The 20,862-nt window shown below is 44.5% G+C and overlaps 2 protein-coding genes across 9 annotated transcripts in view; one reads left to right on the top strand and one right to left on the bottom strand.

Moving 5' to 3' along the window:
- LOC111144415 (integrator complex subunit 10) overlaps positions 1-3,452 on the top strand; it is a 39,618-nt gene extending 36,166 nt beyond the window's left edge. For 5 of the 8 annotated variants that reach the window (XM_022498693.1, XM_022498700.1, XM_022498695.1 and 2 more), the window contains exons 17-18: positions 224-301; positions 2,443-2,826. In XM_022498693.1, the coding sequence (XP_022354401.1) occupies positions 224-301; positions 2,443-2,599 (235 nt within the window). In that variant the 3' untranslated portion in view covers positions 2,600-2,826. Of the gene's footprint in view, positions 1-223; positions 302-2,442 lie in introns of all 8 variants that reach the window. The other 3 variants (XM_022498701.1, XM_022498699.1, XM_022498698.1) reach the window with 2 other exon arrangements.
- Positions 3,453-8,325: 4,873 nt separating this feature from the next.
- The window catches only part of LOC111144416 (heparan-alpha-glucosaminide N-acetyltransferase), a 46,931-nt gene continuing 34,394 nt past the window's right edge, over positions 8,326-20,862 (bottom strand). Inside the window, exons 10-18 of the mRNA XM_022498702.1 lie at positions 19,778-19,938; positions 18,097-18,212; positions 15,573-15,694; positions 15,064-15,190; positions 13,440-13,526; positions 11,668-11,745; positions 11,000-11,070; positions 10,791-10,903; positions 8,326-9,829 (exon numbers count right to left, since the gene is read on the bottom strand). Coding sequence (XP_022354410.1) covers positions 9,648-9,829; positions 10,791-10,903; positions 11,000-11,070; positions 11,668-11,745; positions 13,440-13,526; positions 15,064-15,190; positions 15,573-15,694; positions 18,097-18,212; positions 19,778-19,938 — 1,057 coding nt within the window. The 3' untranslated portion in view covers positions 8,326-9,647. The remainder of the gene's footprint in view (positions 9,830-10,790; positions 10,904-10,999; positions 11,071-11,667; positions 11,746-13,439; positions 13,527-15,063; positions 15,191-15,572; positions 15,695-18,096; positions 18,213-19,777; positions 19,939-20,862) is intronic.

Here is a 20,862-nt window from a genome sequence, read left to right as displayed (position 1 = left end):
CACAAGATGCTCTGGACATGCCCCAGCAGCAGGTGCAGGGAGAGGACTGCTAGCTTCTCCCGTCCTCCCGAAAGACACCGCTGTGTCCCGGGGGGGCCGTGGAGGTTCAAGGGTTTCTGCATAGTCTGTTCCAGTCTTGTGCATTTTCTCTGGCGTGTTGTTTTTGCAGTGCAGGGTGAGTCGGTGTGGGTGTTTGAATGCTGCTGTTTGCTGTTTTTTAAAGGCCTTCTAGTCCTCCCATGGGGTTACTGCAGCAGGAATTCTTACCTGTGCTTCAGCCCAGCATACAGACTGCTGACAGGTACCACGTGGAAAAACACTGCTCATAGTGTGCCGTTTGTCAACATGTCGTACTGCCCATGGTTTCCAGCTCTCTGTTCCTCAGTGCTCTTTTTCATGCTTTATTTATTTTTTTAATTTGTTCTGCATTCCTTGGCAAACCACCTGATTGTAATATTGTAACATTTCTTATTTTTTTTCCATAAGTTGCCAATGTTTTTGTGTTCGATTTAAAAATCATTATGGATCTGAAGAGAAAAAAAAACAAAAGTTATATAAAACTGTGTTAAATTAAGCGCACATTAGGTTAAGCGTTAGGCTGTGATACTCTTTTGATAAAATATAAGGCATTCAGTCATAAATATTTAAGGATGCCAAAGCTCATTTTAAGGAAATTTTTATTCGTGGATTTCCGTATTAGTGACCAGTGTCGATGTTCTGGTGTAACCGGGCCTTAGCACAGCATTCACTGATTTTCCAGACCTTCCCTTTCTAAACTGAAAATCCTTGGTATGCTGCATTTATTAGCTGATTTCTCCTGTCCTTAAACCACAAAAGCTGACTAATTCTCTTCTTCAGCCACACTCACCAGGGATAGAGACTGATAGAATGGAGTTGTATTGCTTTATCTGTAGAAACAGTATATCATTGAGCAGGACACAACATTTTATTACATTTTTACTAGCACGAAGGAAAGAGTTTGCTTTGAGCTTTCAAAGCCCTTTAGCTTGTTGTCTGCAAATACCAGTAACTCTTGGTCGTTCAAGGGTTGGCTCCCATCAGGGGTTGCAGTCTGGGACCCAGAAGAACAGTATCTCAGGACAGCCTAAATGGGTCTACGCCCATTCCCAGTGGGCCTCATAGCCTCAGCCTCACTGACACCATGTCCTAATTACGGAATTAACCAGCCAACTTCTCTAGAAACATCCACAAAGAACTGTGTTTTCTCCCTGGCACTGCTGCTGTTGGCATAGTTCTCTCTAATGCCCGTGGGCATTGCAGACTGTCCTATAGTTACCTTTACTAGTCTGGCAGAGCCTAGTTTTGTTTTTCCTCCTGTTGCGTGGCAACTTTTTTACTTCTGTTGTACTTATTTTATACAACAGTACACAAGTTTAAAAAAAAAAAAAAGGAACATTTTAGAGTGGTTTCAACAATTTTGTTTTGGCCAATACATAAAAATTTCATTTGAAATCCCTGTCATTGTGTCTGAGGGAAGTTAGGCAGTCGAGGTGGGGAATGGAGGTGCCTTCTAATGGTCTAAACCTACTGAAGTACTGACCCTGTAGTTAAAACTCCTTTCAACAACCCAGCAAATTTTGCTAGATTTTTCCTTTCTTCAATTTAACATCTTCAGTTTTCTGGGATTTCCTTTGTGAGCTCCTTCTCCACAGCACAGCTTCTGGGTATAGCTAGAACTTTTCTTGTGCTCCCACTGACCCTTCTCCTAAGCACGGGGACCGGCTCTGGGCCCAGCAGGCTTTTGCAGGACGCTGGCTATTCTTCAGTGAGTCTCCTTCTCTCTCCCCACCTCTGCCAGACTCTCGTCTTGGGACCTGCAACTCCTCCAGCTTCTCAAACAGATGTGAGTCTGGATGAGCTTAGCGGAGCTGTCCTGCTCTGGCATCACCGGGAGAGAGACGCACTTGGAAGGAACCCCAGTGGCTGAGCACAAGCCCCAGGCCTTTCTGAGCCTTACTGCAGAGCTCTAGGCCCCAGCTCGGTGTGGTGACGGGCTCGTTCTGGCTTCCCTCCTCCCTGCTGCTGCCTCTGTGCTCACGCTCGGCTGGCTTGTCCAGACATGAACTGTGTGGCCATGTGGACTGGGCCCAGTTGGCCCAAAGTGACAGAACCGTGCACAAGTCAGCACAGGGATGTGTAGTGTGAGAGCTGCAAGAGTTCAGAAGCAAAGCAAGTGGCATTTGACCAGACATTTAGATGCTTAAAATAGCCTTTTATTGAGTGGGAAACACATCTCTCTAGTTTTATGTCTTTCTGAGAAGGAATGGGCAGGGGGATTGTTTGGTTAGGCCTTTCTTCCTTTTTGAATTTTTTTACTTATACTTAGATTTCAGTCAGGTTTTATACCTGCCCCAGAAACACTGACCGGGGATGCCGGCGCTAACTGTGGTGTCCCCTCTGTTTCCCTGTCGCTGCCCTCAGGCACCACACAGTCACTCGGGGCATCACCAAGGGTGTGAAGGAGGACTTCCGCCTGGCCATGGAGCGCCAGGTGTCACGCTGTGGCGAGAACTTGATGGTCGTGCTGCACAGGTTCTGCATCAACGAGAAGATCTTGCTCCTTCAGACTCTAGCCTGACCGGGGAACCCTTTCCGCCAGAGGAAGGGCAGCTCACAGCCATGGGATTTTTTGTGAAGACATAAAGCATTCGTAAATGCTGCCATTACAACTCTTAGAAAGAAGAAAACCTTCTGAGTTCAACTCCTTGGTTGCTTGAAAATAGTTCCCAAGAGTCTGAGAAGCTATCTCTATTTTTCAGAGTCATTTTTTGTAATTTTTGTAAAACAAAAGAACCTGTTTTGTAAATAAAAATCATCCTAAGTTTGGGGCTTTTAAGAATGTATTTCAATTCTTACGAGTTTCTGAATAAGACTTCACTTTATGTAAATGAATATTTTTCATAATCTCAAGGTCTTATTTTCCATAGTTAGGCTTCGGTAGGTATTACGTATCAACATACTTTCACACCTTCCCATGCAGTAAGTTTTAATACCAAAAACCTTCATGCCAGAATGAACTTGAGTGAACTTCAATGAGGGAGCTGTGGGTGGGGGGGTCTGTGGGGGTCTGTGCACCAGCCCAGGGAAGGCGCCTCCTCCCTCCCGCCAAGCCCCAGGTGCCCTGTGGCCTGGCTCCCAGCCCTGGCTCTGCCCAGCATCCTACTGCCCTGTAGGGGAACAGGTTAACTCCTCTGTGCCTCAGGCTCAACCTTGAAACCCAAGAGATGATGGCACTTCCCTCACAGGCTGTGAAGACTGAGTGTTCCCTCACGTGACATCTGTGGAAGGTTGCCTCGTGTGTCCAATTGGGCCAGTGTTAGCTCTCAGGTTTATTTTCTTCTTTTCCTGTCCTGAAATATATCAGATAAACATCAAATACTTGTTTCTAGGGGCTATTTGAGAAAGAGAGGGCCAAGACGTTAGTTACTTTGCATTAAAAGTTTTAGATCTTGGGGTGCCTGGGTGGCTCTGTGGGTTAAAGCCTCTGCCTTCGGCTCAGGTCATGATCCCAGGGTCCTGGGATCGAGCCCCACATCGGGCTCTCTGCTCAGCGGGGAGCCTGCTTCCCTCTCTCTCTCTGCCTGCCTCTCTGCCTGCTTGTGATCTCCATCTGTCAAATAAAAAAACAATAATAAATCTTAAAAAAAATTAAAGTTTTAGATCTACAGCTGAACTTTGAACAGTGTGGGGGGCTTCTGAGGGCACCAGCATGCCCCCCACCACTGCAGAGTTGAAAATTCCAAAAATGTGTTTACTGATAGCCTACCTTTGACTGGAAACCTTACTGATAAACTGTTGATTGGCATGTATTTTGTATATTATATGATTTATATACTGTATTCTTTAAGATAGAAAAGAAAATGTTAAAATCATAAGAAAAATACATTTATAGTACTGTACTGTAAAAAAAATCTATGTATAAATGGACCCATTCTTTTCAAACCTGTATTGTTCAAGGGTCAACTGTATTAAAATCAGTAGTTTAAGTAGTAGACAGCTGATCTCAGGAAATATTCCACCTAGCTCGTTTTAAAATTAGCAATTTAATATGAGTTGATTACAATATATAAACCATTCTGTTACTTTGATCGAGGAGTGTGTTGGCCCCTAACAGCTTTCAAATTAAACACATTTTTGGTTTTATGCCTTTCTCAGATCAGTATTTGGGGGCAGCATACATCAAAACAGGACTTTCTGATACCAAAATGTGTAGGCACCAGATAAAAAAGAACCAATCACTTTTTTTTTTTTTTTTTAATTCAGTAGTGCCACTCCTGTGTGAAGAATTGCAGGGGAAATGCCATAGAGTAAAATCGGAAATCAGACAAAGTTTGCAGACAAGGCAGGGGCAGGGCGGGTCTGTTGATCGCTGGCTCCTGAGGACCCATCCATGCCTTTTGCACTGAAACGTGACCGAACTCCAGCGCAGCTTCTGGCAGCGTCAGGCCGCGTACCCAGGATGACCCTAGACCCCCTTAAAATGCCTGCCTGAGAAAGCTGCACGCTCACAGAATCTATTTGATCCGGCCAAAGCATGGCGATGAGCAGATAGGTCCCTGAACCCCCTCTTAGAGCAGTTATTTTTAGAAAACCGGAAATCATAAATCCTTCCACTGCCCTTTGAGATGGGAAACTACCGCCAGAAAATACTGGAGCAACCCAAGCTGTCTCTGAAGAGTGAATACCCAGAAGAGCCTCGTTCAGGTGGGCACCTTGCTTCAATGTGACCCACCACCTGCCATCATAAAGATGGGGGAGAAGCGCCAACTCACAAATCCAATGGCCTTGTCACACAGACCAAGCCCATCACATCCCTCCCTGCCTTTCCCTTAGCACACCCAGCCTTTTTTAAAAGTCTCCAGCCTTTTTTTTTTCCAGGAAACTGGCTCAGTTCACACCAGACCCAGTGCAGTCAAGTCTGCCCTCATCCCTTCATCAAAATGCCTGTTTCTCTTTGACATGGGGACAGGCATCACCTGGGGTTGGTTAAACTGGCACAAACAGTCTCCTGGGCAAAGCTGTGTCACAGGCAGGATTTGGCTAGATGGAGGTACCAGTCTACAAGCTAAACGACCTATGGAGTATAATATCAGCAGGAAAACTATTCTGTATTGAAGTAAATGCGCATGACTACAAACCATCAAAGACAAGAATGAACTGTCATAAAAGGTGGGAAAAGCAAAGACCTGATTTTTTTTTTTTTTTAAGATTTTATTTATTTGACACAGAAGCAGGCAGAGAGAGAGGAGGAAGCAGGCTTCCCGCTGAGCAGAGAGCCCCATGCGGGTCTCAATCCGAGGACCTGGGGACCACGACCTGAGCCGAAGGCAGAGGCTTTAACCCACTGAGCCACCCAGGCGCCCCAAGACCTCATTTTCTGTCCAGCTCCAGGAGTCCGGACAATTCCACCAGAACCCAAAATGGTAATGGACACTGTGGGAAGCCCCGCGCTCCACACTGCAGGGAGCAAGGCCAGCTGTCTGCTAGGCTAGCACTTGGGATGGAATTCAACAGAGGGAAGCCAGCGAAATAATGGCATGTTTTGTCAGTGGCAGTGTTCTGACATACACAGTTAGATAAGGGGTTTATGAGGGCTGAGGTATGTTATGACATAGGGCAAACTAGGACTTCCATCAACTTTAGATTTGGAGATGCATTTAGCCTAAAAACAAACGAAAACCCACCGTGTTTTGCAATGCCCGACAGATACTGATTACCAAGAGAAAAATGTTGGCTCACTACACGCTGGTGAAAACAGATTACACAGATCTGCAACTGAAGACAAACACTAGCGATGTGTTCTCCCACCTCATTTCAAAGTTCAAACAAAAGAAGTGTTAAAAATCTCAAAAGCTGAAACTATACCAGAAGATGCACTATTAATAGGGTCATGGATCCTACCATGTACTGTTTAGTGTTTTCAAAAGCCTACCCCTAATTTTTTACAATTGATAGAGATCTCTACCCAAAAAGGAGTTCGAAATGTCGAGGAACTTTCTCAAAATTCCATTCGTCTCCCCCATTTATTAGGAAAACAATTACATTAAAAGGACAAATAAAAACTATTATGTTGGAATTTATTTAAGCTGACGCCCTTTAATACATCCTGGATTATTGCACATTTATAAAAGATGCCCTTTATTGGCTAGACTGAAAAGACAAGAAGTGTAAAGGCAACAATTTATTCACTTAATTATGAATAGGTATGACTAATGTAAGTACCAAAAAATGAATAAACAACATTTAATTACTACATCCCTACTCTAGAACAGTGTTTTGCTTTATCACTTTAAGAACTCAACTCCCGGGGCGCGTGGGTGGCTCAGTGGGTTCAAGCCTCTGCCTTCGGCTCAGGTCATGATCCCAGGGTCTTGGGATAGAGCCCCGCATCGCATCATGCTCTCTGCTCAGCGGGGAGCCTGCTTCCTCCTCTCTCTCTCTCTGCCTCTCTGCCTACTTGTGATCTCTCTCTGTCAAATAAATAAAATCTTAAAAAAAAAAAAAAAAGAACTCAACTCCCAACTTCCATGTCGGACACTCTCCCAACTGTGCCTCTCCCAACTGTGCCACTTGGGCACACTCGTTCCCTCCCAAAGCAGGTCATCAATGTAGCCATGCCATGGGCTCGTCAGTCCATGGTCCCTTGTCACTGCTGGTCTCTTAAGTCAGATGGGAGGCTTGTAGCCAGTGAGCCACGAGGGGAGGACTGCTGAGAGGCTTCTGGGGAGGGTTTTTTTGGTTTTTTTTTTAAAGATTTTATTTATTTATTTGACAGACAGAGATCACAAGTAGGCAGAGAGACAGGCAGAGAGAGGGGTGGAGGCAGGCTCCCTGCGAAGCAGAGAGCCCGATGCGGGGCTCGATCCCAGGACCCTGGGATCATGACCTGAGCTGAAGGCATCGGCTTAACCCACTGAGCCACCCAGGCGCCCCTGGGGAGGGTTTTCTAACGATGTCGTGAGATGCACAGAGGGGAAGCCCTCTCCTTTGGGTGAGTGTCGCAGTCAAGTGTCTGTAGCTGTCAGGGTGCGCTGGCCTCACAGGCACGTAAGCTACAGCCAGCCCACCTCGGGCCTTCCTATGTGAGCCAAGCTTTCCTTAAAACCCAGCTGAATCAGGATTCCCTGGTCCCTACGGCTCAATACACCCGATATATTCCTCCCCAATTCAAGAAATGCTTCTGGATAACTCATCTGGAGAGGCCCAACTCAGCCTGACTTGCCAGGACTTGGGATCAATGTGACCGTCCACGATGACTCGCTGCAAGAGAAGCACAGCAGCAGGTTTCCTCACCGACTGTCCCCTTACACATTAGCAAAAGGAACACTTTCATGGGGCACTCCGGGCATAGTAATTTTATCAGCACTTAAATATTAAAAACAAAAACCACCATTGCTTTGCTTTGATAAATGTTTATTTAGCGCCTGCTAAGTACCAGGCACTGTGTGTGCACCATGAGGAATACACAGATGAACAAGACGTAATTCTTGCCCTTAACAAGCTCAGGGACGGATGCGGGAAATGAGACATGTACACAAATAACTACATCATACCAGGCAGAAAGCAATAAATGCCATGAGACTGATCCCAGTAGGTATTATGAGGGAAAAAATATCACCTTCGGATGAGAATACAAGATTAGAGAAGGTGTTTCAGAAGTAGGTGGTCTAGAGAAAATTAAGGGGAAAATTAAAGCAGGAAAACCCGTTAAAGACAGAAGCAGGAAGGGCTAAGAGCTGCGGAGGGAGAAGCCCAGCTGGCTGGCGAACGCGGGGCGGGCGGGGCCCAGGCCTCTTGGGCAGGGCCCGAGCAGGGGGCGGGGCCCGGGCGGATGGGCGGGGCAAGCAACCGGGAGATGCGTCGGGCTCCGCAGAGGGTGGTTCTCTAACCACACACGCCAGACAAAGCGGTTCCAACTTTGAGGGGAGCTTCTGAAGAACGATCTTCCCCCGAACCGAGCTCTGCTGCATAAAGCTTCATGTGGAGGCATCGGATAGTGACTTGACAGAGGAAGAACTGAGGGAGGCCCGGGCCGGAGTGACACGGCGCGCGCAGCGAGAAAGCGGTTGTCGGGTGGAAGACAGGAATGACGAAGTATGGAAAAGCGGGCATGGAGGAGGTAAGGTGAGTGAGAGGTGACGGAGTTTCGCAGCTGGAGACAGAGAAGGAGCCATTCAGGGAGCTGGGAAAATCCCGAGGGAAAGTCTGGATTTGGGGAGAGAAGCGGGAAGACGGGGTGCTGGCGTGCTGGCGGGTGTCCAGGGCGGAGCGACCCGCGGGCAGTGACGAGGGGGCTAAGGGTTTGGGGTGGAGGTCCTCGGCGGAACGCAGGCCAGAGAGTCGTCCTACTGTGGTAACGGCTGGAGCGACGTGGAGGTGGCCCCGCCGCACCGCGGAAGAGCGGGCTCAAGCACAACCTATTCCACCTTTTCCTCCACACGGAATTCTCACAGAAAAGTCGTTAAGCATGATGATGCATCATATGAAAAGTGTTGTTTTCAAAATGTCTCCTGTCTTCACTCCTGAGACACTATTTCTTCAGTTTCGTGATTCCACCCAGGAAAGTGCCTCCACTGTGGAGGGTCGTTCTGAAAAGATTTACTCCAATGAGAGTTTTGTTTTGTTTGTTTAACTTTTCATTATCATTTATTTTGAAGAGTTCTCTGTAATAAAATTATTTCCCTAAGGATTTCAGAAAAGCTACTGATGTATCCCACTTCAGTGAGCCTAAGAGCTGGAAGGAACCAGAGAGGTCATCCCTGCTCCCTCATTTCACAGATGAGGGAACACGCGCCCAGAGAGGCCATGGGACTTGCTGGCATCTCACACGGCAAGGATGGAAGGCTGGCGCTACAAGCACGGGAGTGTGCTTTTCTCTGCCACACTAGAACCCTGGGTGCCAGCCACCATCTAGACACACAGTGAGAAAGACAAGTAGGTAGACAGACAGCCAAATAGTTATGTAAGTATTATAACTATAAGCAAGAGTGGCTGGAATAACACATCTATATTTTAACATCCTTTTCCAAGTAGGGAAAAGGAGAGAATCCCTCCGGACAGAAAGGCATTTTTTGGACCCACCAATGCCTTGCAGATCTGAAAAGGAAATTACTGACTTTCTTAAAATATTAAACTGCTCTTAACCACAAAAAGTATCGGGCCACATCACTACCCATCCCATTCGATAAGACTTCTAGTCAGCCACAAAAGAAATGAAGGTACTCTTGGCTGGCATGTGTGTACCTGGAAAGGCAGTCTACAGGAAAACAAGATAATAAAAATTAGACTTTAGATTGTTTTATCTGTCACAGACACAAAATGCCCACGGCAATTTCCTTTTGAAGAGTTAAATGACAAATCCCTTAAATGAAATTCTAAATTCATCCATTTACATAAAAGATGGAGAAAAACGACAATTATATTCCAAACATATAAGTCTCAAATATAGAGTTCTGATAAACAGCCGCATCATAGTAAACCAGCCAGAGCACATCAGCAGCTTCCCCAATCACTGGGAAATACACATCCTACTGATTCTATAATTCATGGTTCCCTTTAATAAAGGCTGCTTCAACACTCCCACAGGCCCACTAGAGTCTGCTAGCAATGCATTTCAGCTGGAGCTGTCAGATTTTCCAAAAAACCTTCTTTTTATAAAGAATGTAGGCAATGAGCACCCAAACTGCAGTGGCGACTATGTTCTGAGTTAGGTGCTCTTTGTGTGACTGATTATCCTGCAGCTTCCACTGAAAGGGGAAGTAGTTCTCAAACACCTCATGGCCAACGTACACCAGAATAGAGTTCATTCCTAGAGAAGAAATACAGAAAATAATATTTTCCTGAGTCACATCTGATCATCATCTGTTTAATTCTTGAAATTTGACTTTAGTCCAGTGAAAAAAACAAAATGCACACACTTAATAAATAATGCATTTCTTAAATACTTAACTGTAAGCTAAATCAAAAATCAGAAAATATTTATAATGATGTAATTCTTGAATACTAAATCTATAAGGAGAGCCAAAATCATTAACTTATCTTTTCTAGACCGGAAACTTGAGGTCAGAAAAATCTGTCAGTGAGTCACTGAAATGACTGGGTCTAGGGCACCTAGGTGGCTCAGTCGGTTAAGCATCTGACTCTTGGTTTCAGCTCAGGTCATGATCACAAGGTCCTGGAGTCAGGCCCCAACATGGGATCTGCACTCATGGCAGAGACTGGCTGAGATTTTCTCTCTCTCTCTCTCCTTCTGCCACTCTCCACCCTGCATGCATATGTTCTCTCTCTCAAATAAATAAATTAATCTTTAAAAAAAGTGATTGCGTCTCTCAGTCTTCAGGCAGATTTGCATCAAAACCATTGCATTTATCTCTTGATACCATTTATCTCCAGTATCTCTTGATATTTCTTATGCATCATCTATAAGGCAGTACATTTATATTCAGAAAGAAGGCATGGCCTCATTGCTGAAGCGTTAGAAACTGAATTATATCCCCTGGATTGTTTTTGATGCTCTACAACTCAGGACTGCCTGAAGAAACAAGTGGTACTTGGTTGTGACCCCACAATCTAAACAGATAAAATGGGTGGACTCCTTTGGAACAGGCCAGGCATGTCCTGCATGTGGCCCCAGCGGCTTTCTCCCTCGGTCTGCATCTTGGAAACCTGCCACCAGGGGCCATGATCTCAGGTCACAGCACTGGGCATGCTCAGCTGTCTCTGGGCCCGCCCACTAGGTCACCATCATCAACTCCGAATTAGAGGTTTACCTGGGTAGAAGAATGGGGTTCCCGTCCACAGTCCCTTCACATCCACAATGGGGTACAGGATAAGCAGGAGGAAGAAGGCAAAGGAGCTCAGTGTGGTGACATACGAAATGGACCTACAAGATGAATGAGGTGTTTCAGGGCTCCTGAGGAGCACATCCAGCATCAGCAAGATCAACCCAACATTAAATGGCACTGTTTTCTATACCTACCACAGATTTTTGTTTATTGGAATAAAGCCTTCATTTTCAGAAATTTTCGTCAAAGCAACAGAAATAAGCCCCTATAAAAGGGGGAGAAGGATGTTAGTTTTTTAAAATATTATTTCAAAAAACAATTATGCTTCAAAACTGGAAAATATGTTATTTAATTACTTAGGGAGGCCTGAAAATTGTGTCTTACATTTTATTCTTTCAACTGGAAAACTATTTTCAAGATGCATAACTAAAAATATTCTCCAAAACAAAAAAATCTCCAAAGCATTCTCTTGAGTCAAAGGTAAACTAATAAATAAATTAGAGAGGAAATGTGAAGGATAAAATGAACAGCCCAACTTTCAACTCTCCGTCACCGGGAGATCTGGAAGCGGACCTCTGATAGCTATTGCCCTGCTCTTCCTGGTCTGGTTCCCCACCGGAACCCACACAATTTCTTCACAACTCCAGCTGGCCTGTTCGACAGCAAACATTCTTAGTTATAAAGACATTTGCCTAAGTAAATAAAACTGAGAGTTCAGGTATAAAGACGTGTTCCTCTCCGCTGTTCTGGTGAAGAATGTAACCCTATGCTGTGGTGGCAGCTGCTGTCTAGTGCTGCTAAACATTTTCTTTCTTCGAAACATGTATAGATGGGATTTTAGTGAGGAATGCCAGTTACTTACTAGAAAACAACACCAGGCAGTAAATCTGATCAGAATGTCTTTGGTCTGATCCTTGTAATACAAGAGTATTTTTCCTGCCTGGAGAAGAAAACACAGATGACCAAGAGAACTGCTTAAGGTATATTCGTGTTTTGTGTTCATCTACATCCTAATCACTCAACAGACAGACTCATCTGCCAGGTATGCTGCTAGATATGGGGATTACCAAGAGGAATGGAACGTCACCCCTGCCCTTGATGACTGGCCACGGAGGCACGGGGGACTCCTCGGGAAGATGGGAGGAGATGCCAGGGAGGAAGTGCCGTCTGGTTGAGGCTACGAGTGCAAAGCAGGAAGGGCATCTGGGCAGAATGGAACAGCATGCACAGAAACAGGTCAAATGCTGAAAGAGCACGCGTCCCTGAGCTGCAGGTCACTGAGAAAGGCTAGAGGGTTGGGAAGGTGGGGGGAAGGTGGGAGGCAGGTGGGTTTGTGGGTCTCACTGGTGAGGCACAGGCTTTCTCCCATGCATAAGAGGGAGCTGAGGAAAGTCACTTCTCCCCCACCCCAAAAAAAACCAGTAACACGGGGACCAGCTCAGACTGGCTTGCTAGACAGCCCAGTTTGGTGGCAGTAAAGAAGAGGGTGGTACTAGAGGCAGAAACAGAAACAGTACGATCTGGACTTTGCCTGAAATTAGGAATTAATTTCTGAAAAACATCAAAGGATAAGAAAATGTTCGTAATAACTTGTGACTAAAAGTAAAATTTATGAATGTTTTCTATGTGCCAGTTCTTAGAATTTCACAGGAATTACTCAGTCCTCTCCACACAGAGGGATGAACATGCCCAAGGCTACCCAGTTGGAAAGTGGTAGAGCAGGTTCAAGCCCAGACAGTGTGGCCCCAGGCTGCTCTCGCTGGCACAAATTCATCCCTGCAGATCTGCAGATGCAGGAATGAAATGAATATATGTGAAAGCACCCACTGTGAACTGTAGTGTGCTACAGAGGTGAGTATAGAGCAGTATTTCTAAATATGAATCGCCAAAACGTATATGCTTTAGATCCACACTATCCAATATGGCAGCTACTAGCCACATTGGAGACTATTTGAAGTTAAATTTAAATTAATTGAAAAGAAATTTAAAATTTTGTTCCTTGGTCATACCAGCCACATTTCAAGTACTCAAAAGCCACATGGACATGAATATTTTCATCAGAGCCTTCCATCTGCTGCTTTACAGACTTTTCCCTCCCCCGAAATAGCTCTGCTCAAAAAAGAGTTTCAAACACCAATAAGGAGAACTTTAGGGGGGAAAAAATGTAGACTGCTCAGAATTTTTAAAAAATTGCATGTGAGATAAACCAAGAACAACCTGTATTTGACTCTGGTATACAATATGCATAACCTGAAACCATACAGAGTGTGCACAAAAGAAATAAATGTGACAAGAGGGGACACAGGGACTTCCCAACACCACCAGCACCCAAACATTCTGCACCCTCCAACAGGGAGACCTTTTACCCAGAAACTGCTATGCCTCCATTCCTAAGATAAGCCATATAAACAATGAGAATTTGGGGGTGAGGGAATATAGGAATTATACCTAATTATTTCCATGTGCTGAATTTTAGCAACTTCTGATTTTGACAATCTGTCACATATAACAGAATTTATTAGACCATAGAAGGTATGCTTCCAATTACTTGTTTTAATTAAACAGTTTTTGAATTAGTGATGAATAATCATGAACTGTCAGAAAAATGTACACCCTAATGAAATGAACAAATACCTGAATGCCTAAAAATGCCATCACAATGGAGTTGATGGTCCCTAAAATTCCCTCTGGATCGTAGGCCACCTGGGTATGATAAAGCACCTTAACAAAACAGAAAAAGAAGGCAGGACTCAGACCACAAAATGCACACAAACAATTCAGAGATCAAATACAAACTTGAAGACACTCCAGAATTCAATGGTTTTCATTTTTGCTGCAGAAATTCATGGCCAGCTTGTGGGGATTATAGGCAGAATACTTCTGATCAATAAAGTGTGGGGTGTGTGATACCAGAAGGGACCACAGAGCCCAGGGATGAGCCATGACCCAGAGCAGCCACTTCAACTTCAGGGGCCAGTGATTTGATGCATCCCTAACTGGTTCCAACACTGTGTATAATACCTTCGTCACTGTCAGGTTTATTCCCTTTAGTCAACCCTACTATAACATCAAAAAGCTGTTCCTGAGACACCTGGAACTGGCTCAGTTAAGTGGCTGCCTTCAGCTCAGGTCATAATCTGAGGGTCCTGGGATCAAGCCCTATGTCAGGCTTCCTGCTCAGTAGGGAGCCTGCTTCTCCCTCTCCCTCTGCCCCAACCCACCCCACTCCCTTTGTGCTCTCTCTCAAATAAAATCTTTAAAAAAAAAAAAAAGGCTGTTCCTTCCTAACTTCAAATAACATTAAATAATATTAAATAACATTAAATAACATTAAAAAATATATCTGGGGGGGGTGGGGCGCCAGGGTGGTTCAGTCGGTTAAGCATCTGCCTTTGTCTCAGGGTCCTTGGATCGTGACCCACATCCAGCTCCCTGCTCAGCAGAGCCTGCTTCTCCCTCTCCCTCTCCCTGCTGCTCTGCCTACTTGTGCTCTCTTTCTCTCAAGTAAATAAATAAAATCTTTAAAAAAAATTTTTTTTATATATATCTGTACTATTTTATTATAAAACAAGCATCCATGTAGAAACTGCAAAAATTTGGAAACAGTGCGATGGCTGCCACAGTGCATCCCTCAGATATCCCCCTGCCCTTGCCTCTTAGGACTGAAGTATACATTCCCTAAGCTGGTAGAAATATCACTGGTCAAAAGCTCTCAGCCAAGTCCCTTTTCTGGATCTGTCCTTGACCGAAGAGAGCTGCCTCTCCAGGAGCCACACTCCCTTGCTGGGGAAGGTCCACATCCAATGGCCCGATCCCTGACTCCAATTCAGAATCACTCTAAAGCACCAGTCTAGGCCCGCAGGAGATTAGCTAAGGCCTTGTGTGACTACCAGCCAGTCCAACTTCCCCTTCTGCCCGTTCCTGCTTCCTCTGATCCTGAGCAGGGGCTGATTCCAAAAGGATGACCTGTAAGCTTCCTACACACCAATCTGGGCCTCAGAGTCTGCTGCCAGGAAGTCTGAGCTGAGCCACCACATGCCTGATCCACTGCATCTGCACTTTCAAATCCAAAGTTACTGAGATACACAGCCCCATAATAAACACTCCATTTCCTACATCAGTGAACTTTTCAAATAAAAATTAGTTCCCATGATAGTTTGTTAAATGGATAGAGTCTCCAGTAGGCTGGCCCTTTCTGTTTTCCTTCATTTCAGAGCTCCCAAGGGTCTCACTGAAAGTGCAAGGTCAGCTCACTCACGGTGGAAGAAGGATGCTGGTAAATGTGGTCATCTCCCAAAAGCAGGCGGTCAATGTAGCCAGCAGCTCCTCCAGTACAATTTGGATACTTCCCCAAATCTCCAATGCCACCAGGGCCGAGATAACCACTGGGAAAGTGAAAACATGTACTTAATTGACAAGACTTCAGTGGGAATAAGGCTTATTCTGGCAACGGTCACAGCCCAACAAGAAGCCTCAAACACAGAGACACCTTGGCACTCCTCACGGATGTTCTTCTGACTTGACTACTCCCCACAAGCTAAGGCAGACAGCCCAACTTCCCTTCAAACAGACCCCGAAAAAGCCTCATGGAGACAGTCCTCTGGACGTACACCAAACTCCTCTCCCAATACACATGATGGCTCAAAGGAGAAGAGAGAGAGAAAGCAAGTTCCTCTTCCTCCGGAAATCTGCAAGTTCTCACCCCAGAAGCTCTGACTTGGCAGAAAAGGACATGCAAAAAGGGATTACCTACATGGGCTCACTTACGTAGGACATCCAGGAACAGGCAAGAAGAATGTCAAAGCCAGCCAAATGCTTTCCAGCATCAGAATGAAGAGCCACTGGGGCCAGCTGAAGATGATGTCTCGAAGGGAAAAGCAGCTTCTCTCCTGAGTGAGGAGTTATTAAAAAAACAAAAATGAACTACATGTAAGTAGAAGAGGAAAAAATATGCAGTAAACATATTTGGGAAATTCCTGGTGATTCTTCTGTTGGCCTGTATGGTAGTAATACAAAAACAGATGCATGTTTATTTCATATACATTACGTGGTCTACCTGCCCCTCTCCATGAAATATAGTAAAACATTAGTTAAGAAGAAATCACTGGATGGGACACCGGGATGGCTCAGTCAGTTAAGTGCCCAACTCTTGATTTTGGCTCAGGTAAGATCAAGCCCTGCATCCAGCTCTGCGCTTAGCATGGAGTCTGTTTGGGATTTGCTCTCTCCCTCTCCCTCCACCCCTCCCCCACTCATGCTCACTCTCTAAATAAATAAATAAAATCTTAAAAAAAATTAACTGGACAATTCTACTCTTACATCCAAGAGAATTGAAAACAGATGTTCACACAAAAACTTACATACAAATATACATGGAATCTTTATTCATACTTGCCAAAGAATGAAAATAAGTCAAATGCCTATCAACTGATGAATGTATCAAGAAAGTCATACATTCATAAAATGGAGTATTACTCAGCAATAAAAAGGAATAAAGCACCAATACATGGCCCTTGAAAAATATGCTAAGTGAAAGAAACCAAACAGAAAGGCACATGTTATATAATTCCATTTATATGAAATGTCCAAAACAGGTAAATCTACAGAGACAGAAAGTTGAGGAGGGGCTGCCTGGGGCTGGGAGAGTCACGGGGAACAGCAAGTGGCTGGTAGTGAATACAGGGTTTCTTGTGAGGTAAAGAAAACATTCTAGAATTGGGCAGTGGTGATGACTGCACAACTCTGTGAATATACTAAGTATCACTGAATTACACACTTCAAACTTGTGAGTTTTATGGTATGTGAAATATATCTCAATAAAGCTGCCATTTAAAAAGCTATTTTAAAAAACACACTTTAAGAAAGGAAAATGAAATTTAAACTTTTGGAGCTGTCCTGACTGAAGGAAGGAGTACAGCCTACCTATTCCTGGTATCTCACCCAAACCCTTGCTCCATTGTGGGGGTGGCCGATAAGCCTCCACAGACCTTGGGTCCCACATGAATAACCAAGCCCATATTCATGTCTCATCTCACTCCATCTCAAGAAAATCCACAGCAGAGGGTACACAAACAATGACACAGCAGGGAGAGCAGGTAAATGAATAATGATCCAATGCACTCCAAGGATATATGACCAAACAATCATTACAGGAAGAGCCAAGAAAATCAGTTTAGTAATGAATTTGCTAGTTACATATATGGAAATGAGCCAGAAAACAAATACAGCTTTATTAATTTATTAAGAAGGACCCCAAGTGGAAGAATTTAAACACTTCTGGGGCGCCTGGGTGGCTCAGTGGGTTAAAGCCTCTGCCTTTGGCTCAGGTCATGATCCCAGAGTCCTGGGATCAAGCCCCGCATCAGGCTCTCTGCTCAGCAGGGAGCCTGTTTCCTCCTCTCTCTCTGCCTACTTGTGATCTCTGTCAAATAAATAAACCAAAAAAAAAAAGAATTTAAACATTTCTTCCTGAATATTTGTCTCTAGTAGGGAAAAAAAAGCTCCATCTGCAGTAATTTATAGTAAGATAAAAAGCAATCGTGAGGGAGCGCCTGGGTGGCTCAGTGGGTTAAAGCCTCTGCCTTCGGCTCAGGTCATGATCCCAGGGTCCTGGGATCGAGCCCCACATCGGGCTCTCTGCTCAGCAGGGAGCCTGCTTCCTCCTCTCTCTGCCTGTCTCGCTGCCTACCTGTGATCTCTATCTGTCAAATAAATAAATAAAATCTTTTAAAAAAAAAAAATTAAAAAAAAAAAAAAGCAATCGTGAAAGAAGTGAGGCTCTCATACTTCCCACAAAAAAGAAATAGGAAGTAGCCAAGCAGCCAAGGATAATACTGTCATTCTCCTCTACCCTACTTTGGCATTTTTCCTCTAATCTTCACAGCATCCATATAGATACTGAAATGTTTTGTGAGTTTTCTAAATATCCTGTACTACGACAAAATGGAAAAACTGGCAGTAATGCCCCCAGAGACTGAACTAGCGAACTAGCTGATGGTGATATTATTTAATACCATCAAAATGCATTTGATTACTGGGCACTTAAAAATGTATTAAGAGGGTAGATCTCATGGTATGTGGTTTTTTTCCCCACAACAGAGAAAAAAGGATTGATGTAAAGACTAAAGGAAAATAACTAATTGAAGGAAAAAAGAATGCACTTGACTAACAGAGTTAAGGAATCTACTGAGATACACTACTCTGCCCAGAACTAAAGAAGATTCTGAAAATCATACAGTGATTCCCACCATCCCCCTACCACCACCCCATGTTTAAAAGTAGGATTTCTTACCAAGGCACAACTTTCAGGCACAGGTTTAGCAAAGATGAGCTCTAACACAGCAACCACAAAGTAGGTCACCCCCAGCCTCTGGAGCACACCAGGAATTCGTACCTTATCCCAAGACACTGCAGAAGGCACAAATTTGGTGAAGTGTTAGCCAGCATTCCTCCTCCTGCCCTAGACAACATTACTGTTCTCTAGGGGGGAAAGCATACCTCTATTGCACTTAAGTTGTTGTCTAGGCCCTTGGAGATAGGAATACATAGGGGACTTGGCTCAAACTCATAGTAGGAAGTGGCCAGCTGGGACACAGGGATAAGAACACGTGTTCCGGTGCCTGGGTGGCTGAGTTGGTTGGACGACTGCCTTCGGCTCAGGTCATGATCCCAGAGTCCCTGGATCGAGTCCCACATCGGGCTCCCAGCTCCATGGGGAGTCTGCTTCTCCCTCTGACCTTCTCCCCTCTTAGGCTCTCTCTCACTCTCTCTCTCAAATAAATAAATAAAAACTTTAAAAAAGGGGGGGGGGGCGCCTGGGTGGCTCAGTGGGTTAAAGCCTCTGCCTTCGGCTTGGGTCATGATCCCGGGGTCCTGGGATCGAGCCCCACATCAGGCTCTCTGCTTAGCGGGGAGCCTGCTTCCTCCTCTCTCTCTGCCTGCCTCTCTGCCTACTTGTGATCTCTGTCTGTCAAATAAATAAATAAAAATCTTTAAAAAAAAAAAAAAAAGAACACATGTTCCTTCAGTATGAGATAAAGCAAGGACTACCTGGGCCCTGAAGTTCCTCTCCTGGCCCTTTGTCATTCTGGGTATGGATTCAATCGACTCTCACATCCACCAGCAACTTGCAGAGCCAGCACAGGCCACCAACAGACTCTCCCTGTCTTACAGGCTACATGGCTACATCACTGGAAGAGTGGGACCATGTAATGAATCCTACAATATATTCTCCTGGGAGCAGTGGCTCATTTTTTTGAGATGCATCGAATCAACTATTCAATGATACCTTCCCTTCTGACCCCAACTGGAAGCGACCTCTATCTCCCCCTAATGGCTACTCTTAGTGCTTCTTGTCCATAGGGACGATCTGGCTACTGTCCAGATAACTGTGTCCTGTTTTGCTAATGCCATTGTATGACCCTTGAGTACAGCTAACTACTGCCTTTCCTGACCCTGATGCAGGTCCCAAGCACGGGGTATGCGTCCTTCCCTCGGCCTTCCCATCTCACTCACTGCTAAAGCAATAACAAAGATATTCCTTCCCAGCAACCTAGCGGACATACATGTGATGACAAAGGTGGATTCTTGAACTACCATACAATCTCCTTATGGAAGTTGATGAATCCAAAGTGGCAGGAAGGCAGGGTCCAGAACGAGGTAACCTGATCTGGCCCTACTACTCTGTTCCTGCCTCAAAAGACCCACAGAAAGCACTTCAATCTCTCTAGGACTCAGAGTCTTCCTCTGTACAGCAGAAGGGTCTGATTGGTCTTAGAAGCTCTTCCCAGGTCTGAAGTCCAAAGACAGTAACAATAATGCCCGAAGTTATACAAGCAGGTATACACTTTTCCAACAACTGTTCTTCTTGCAGGTATCTGAGATGGAGGAGTTATATTTCTTTTAAATTATGACATGTAGCTTCCATATTGCAACCACAATATATGCTAACAAGAGGTGAAAAAAATACTTACATGGACCAAGGCAATAATTGGGGTTCACAATGACCACTCCTATACAGATTAACAGGAAACTCCTCCATGCAATTTTCCCTAGCAATCTGAATTTTGAACATCCTCGTTGCAGTATGGAAGTCATTGATAGAAAAACTGAAGATCCCATAATAAATACAAACCTAGAAAAAAAGACAGCTATTAAGAGGTGATCATTTCTAGGATGGCTTTTTTTTTTGTCTATATATCATTAATATTTTATAATCTACTACATAAAAGCAGTGATACATTATTTTTCTAAAGTAGCCAATTATGAAAGTAACACTGGAGAAAGAATCAGAACAAAACCATGTTGGACTATAAGGTTTGTGCACCATCAAGTCATATCCTAGAAGGAAAATTCTTCAGGGCTGAGTACAATTTCCAAGGACAAGTTTCCCATTTATTATTAAAGAGAAACAATAAGAAACTCTTAATCTCACAAAACAAACTGAGGGTTGCGGGGTTGGGGGGTAGGGAGAGGGTGGCTGGGTTATGGACATTGGGGAGAGTATGTGCTATGGTGAGTGCTGTGAAGTGTATAAACCCGGCGATTCACAGACCTGTATGCCTGGGGCTAATAATACATTATATGTTAATAAAAAATTTTTTTTAATTAAATTAAATTTAAAAAAGAGAGAGAAACAATGATGAAGATGCTAGAATCGAAACAACTAGACATTCACCACACCCTCAAAGTCCCTGAGAAACAAACAACACACATCAATCATTTCTAAATTCACTCTTTCTCCTGAAAGAAAAATGAAAGCTCTTTCTTTTCCTAATTTTGTCTGAGCCACATACCTCTTTTCTTCCCTTCTACTAAATTAACTCTTTGAAAAAAGAAGTTGGAATAGCAATCTTTCCAATGATTGAGTGTGAGGTCTAACAGAGGTGAGAATTTGCCCTTGCCACATTTCTTGATATCCCCTGGCTTCCCTTCTTGGGGTCACCTAATTGGATAAAAAGTGTCTATTGGGGCGCCTGGGTGGCTCAGTGCGTTAAGCCGCTGCCTTCGGCTCGGGTCATGATCTCAGGGTCCTGGGATCGAGTCCCGCATCGGGCTC

The sequence above is a fragment of the Enhydra lutris genome, unplaced genomic scaffold, assembly GCF_002288905.1.
Source record: "Enhydra lutris kenyoni isolate GAN:26980312 unplaced genomic scaffold, ASM228890v2 scaffoldscaffold11, whole genome shotgun sequence".
Taxonomy (NCBI): domain Eukaryota; kingdom Metazoa; phylum Chordata; class Mammalia; order Carnivora; family Mustelidae; genus Enhydra; species Enhydra lutris.
This window is presented reverse-complemented; position numbering and strand designations above follow the sequence as displayed.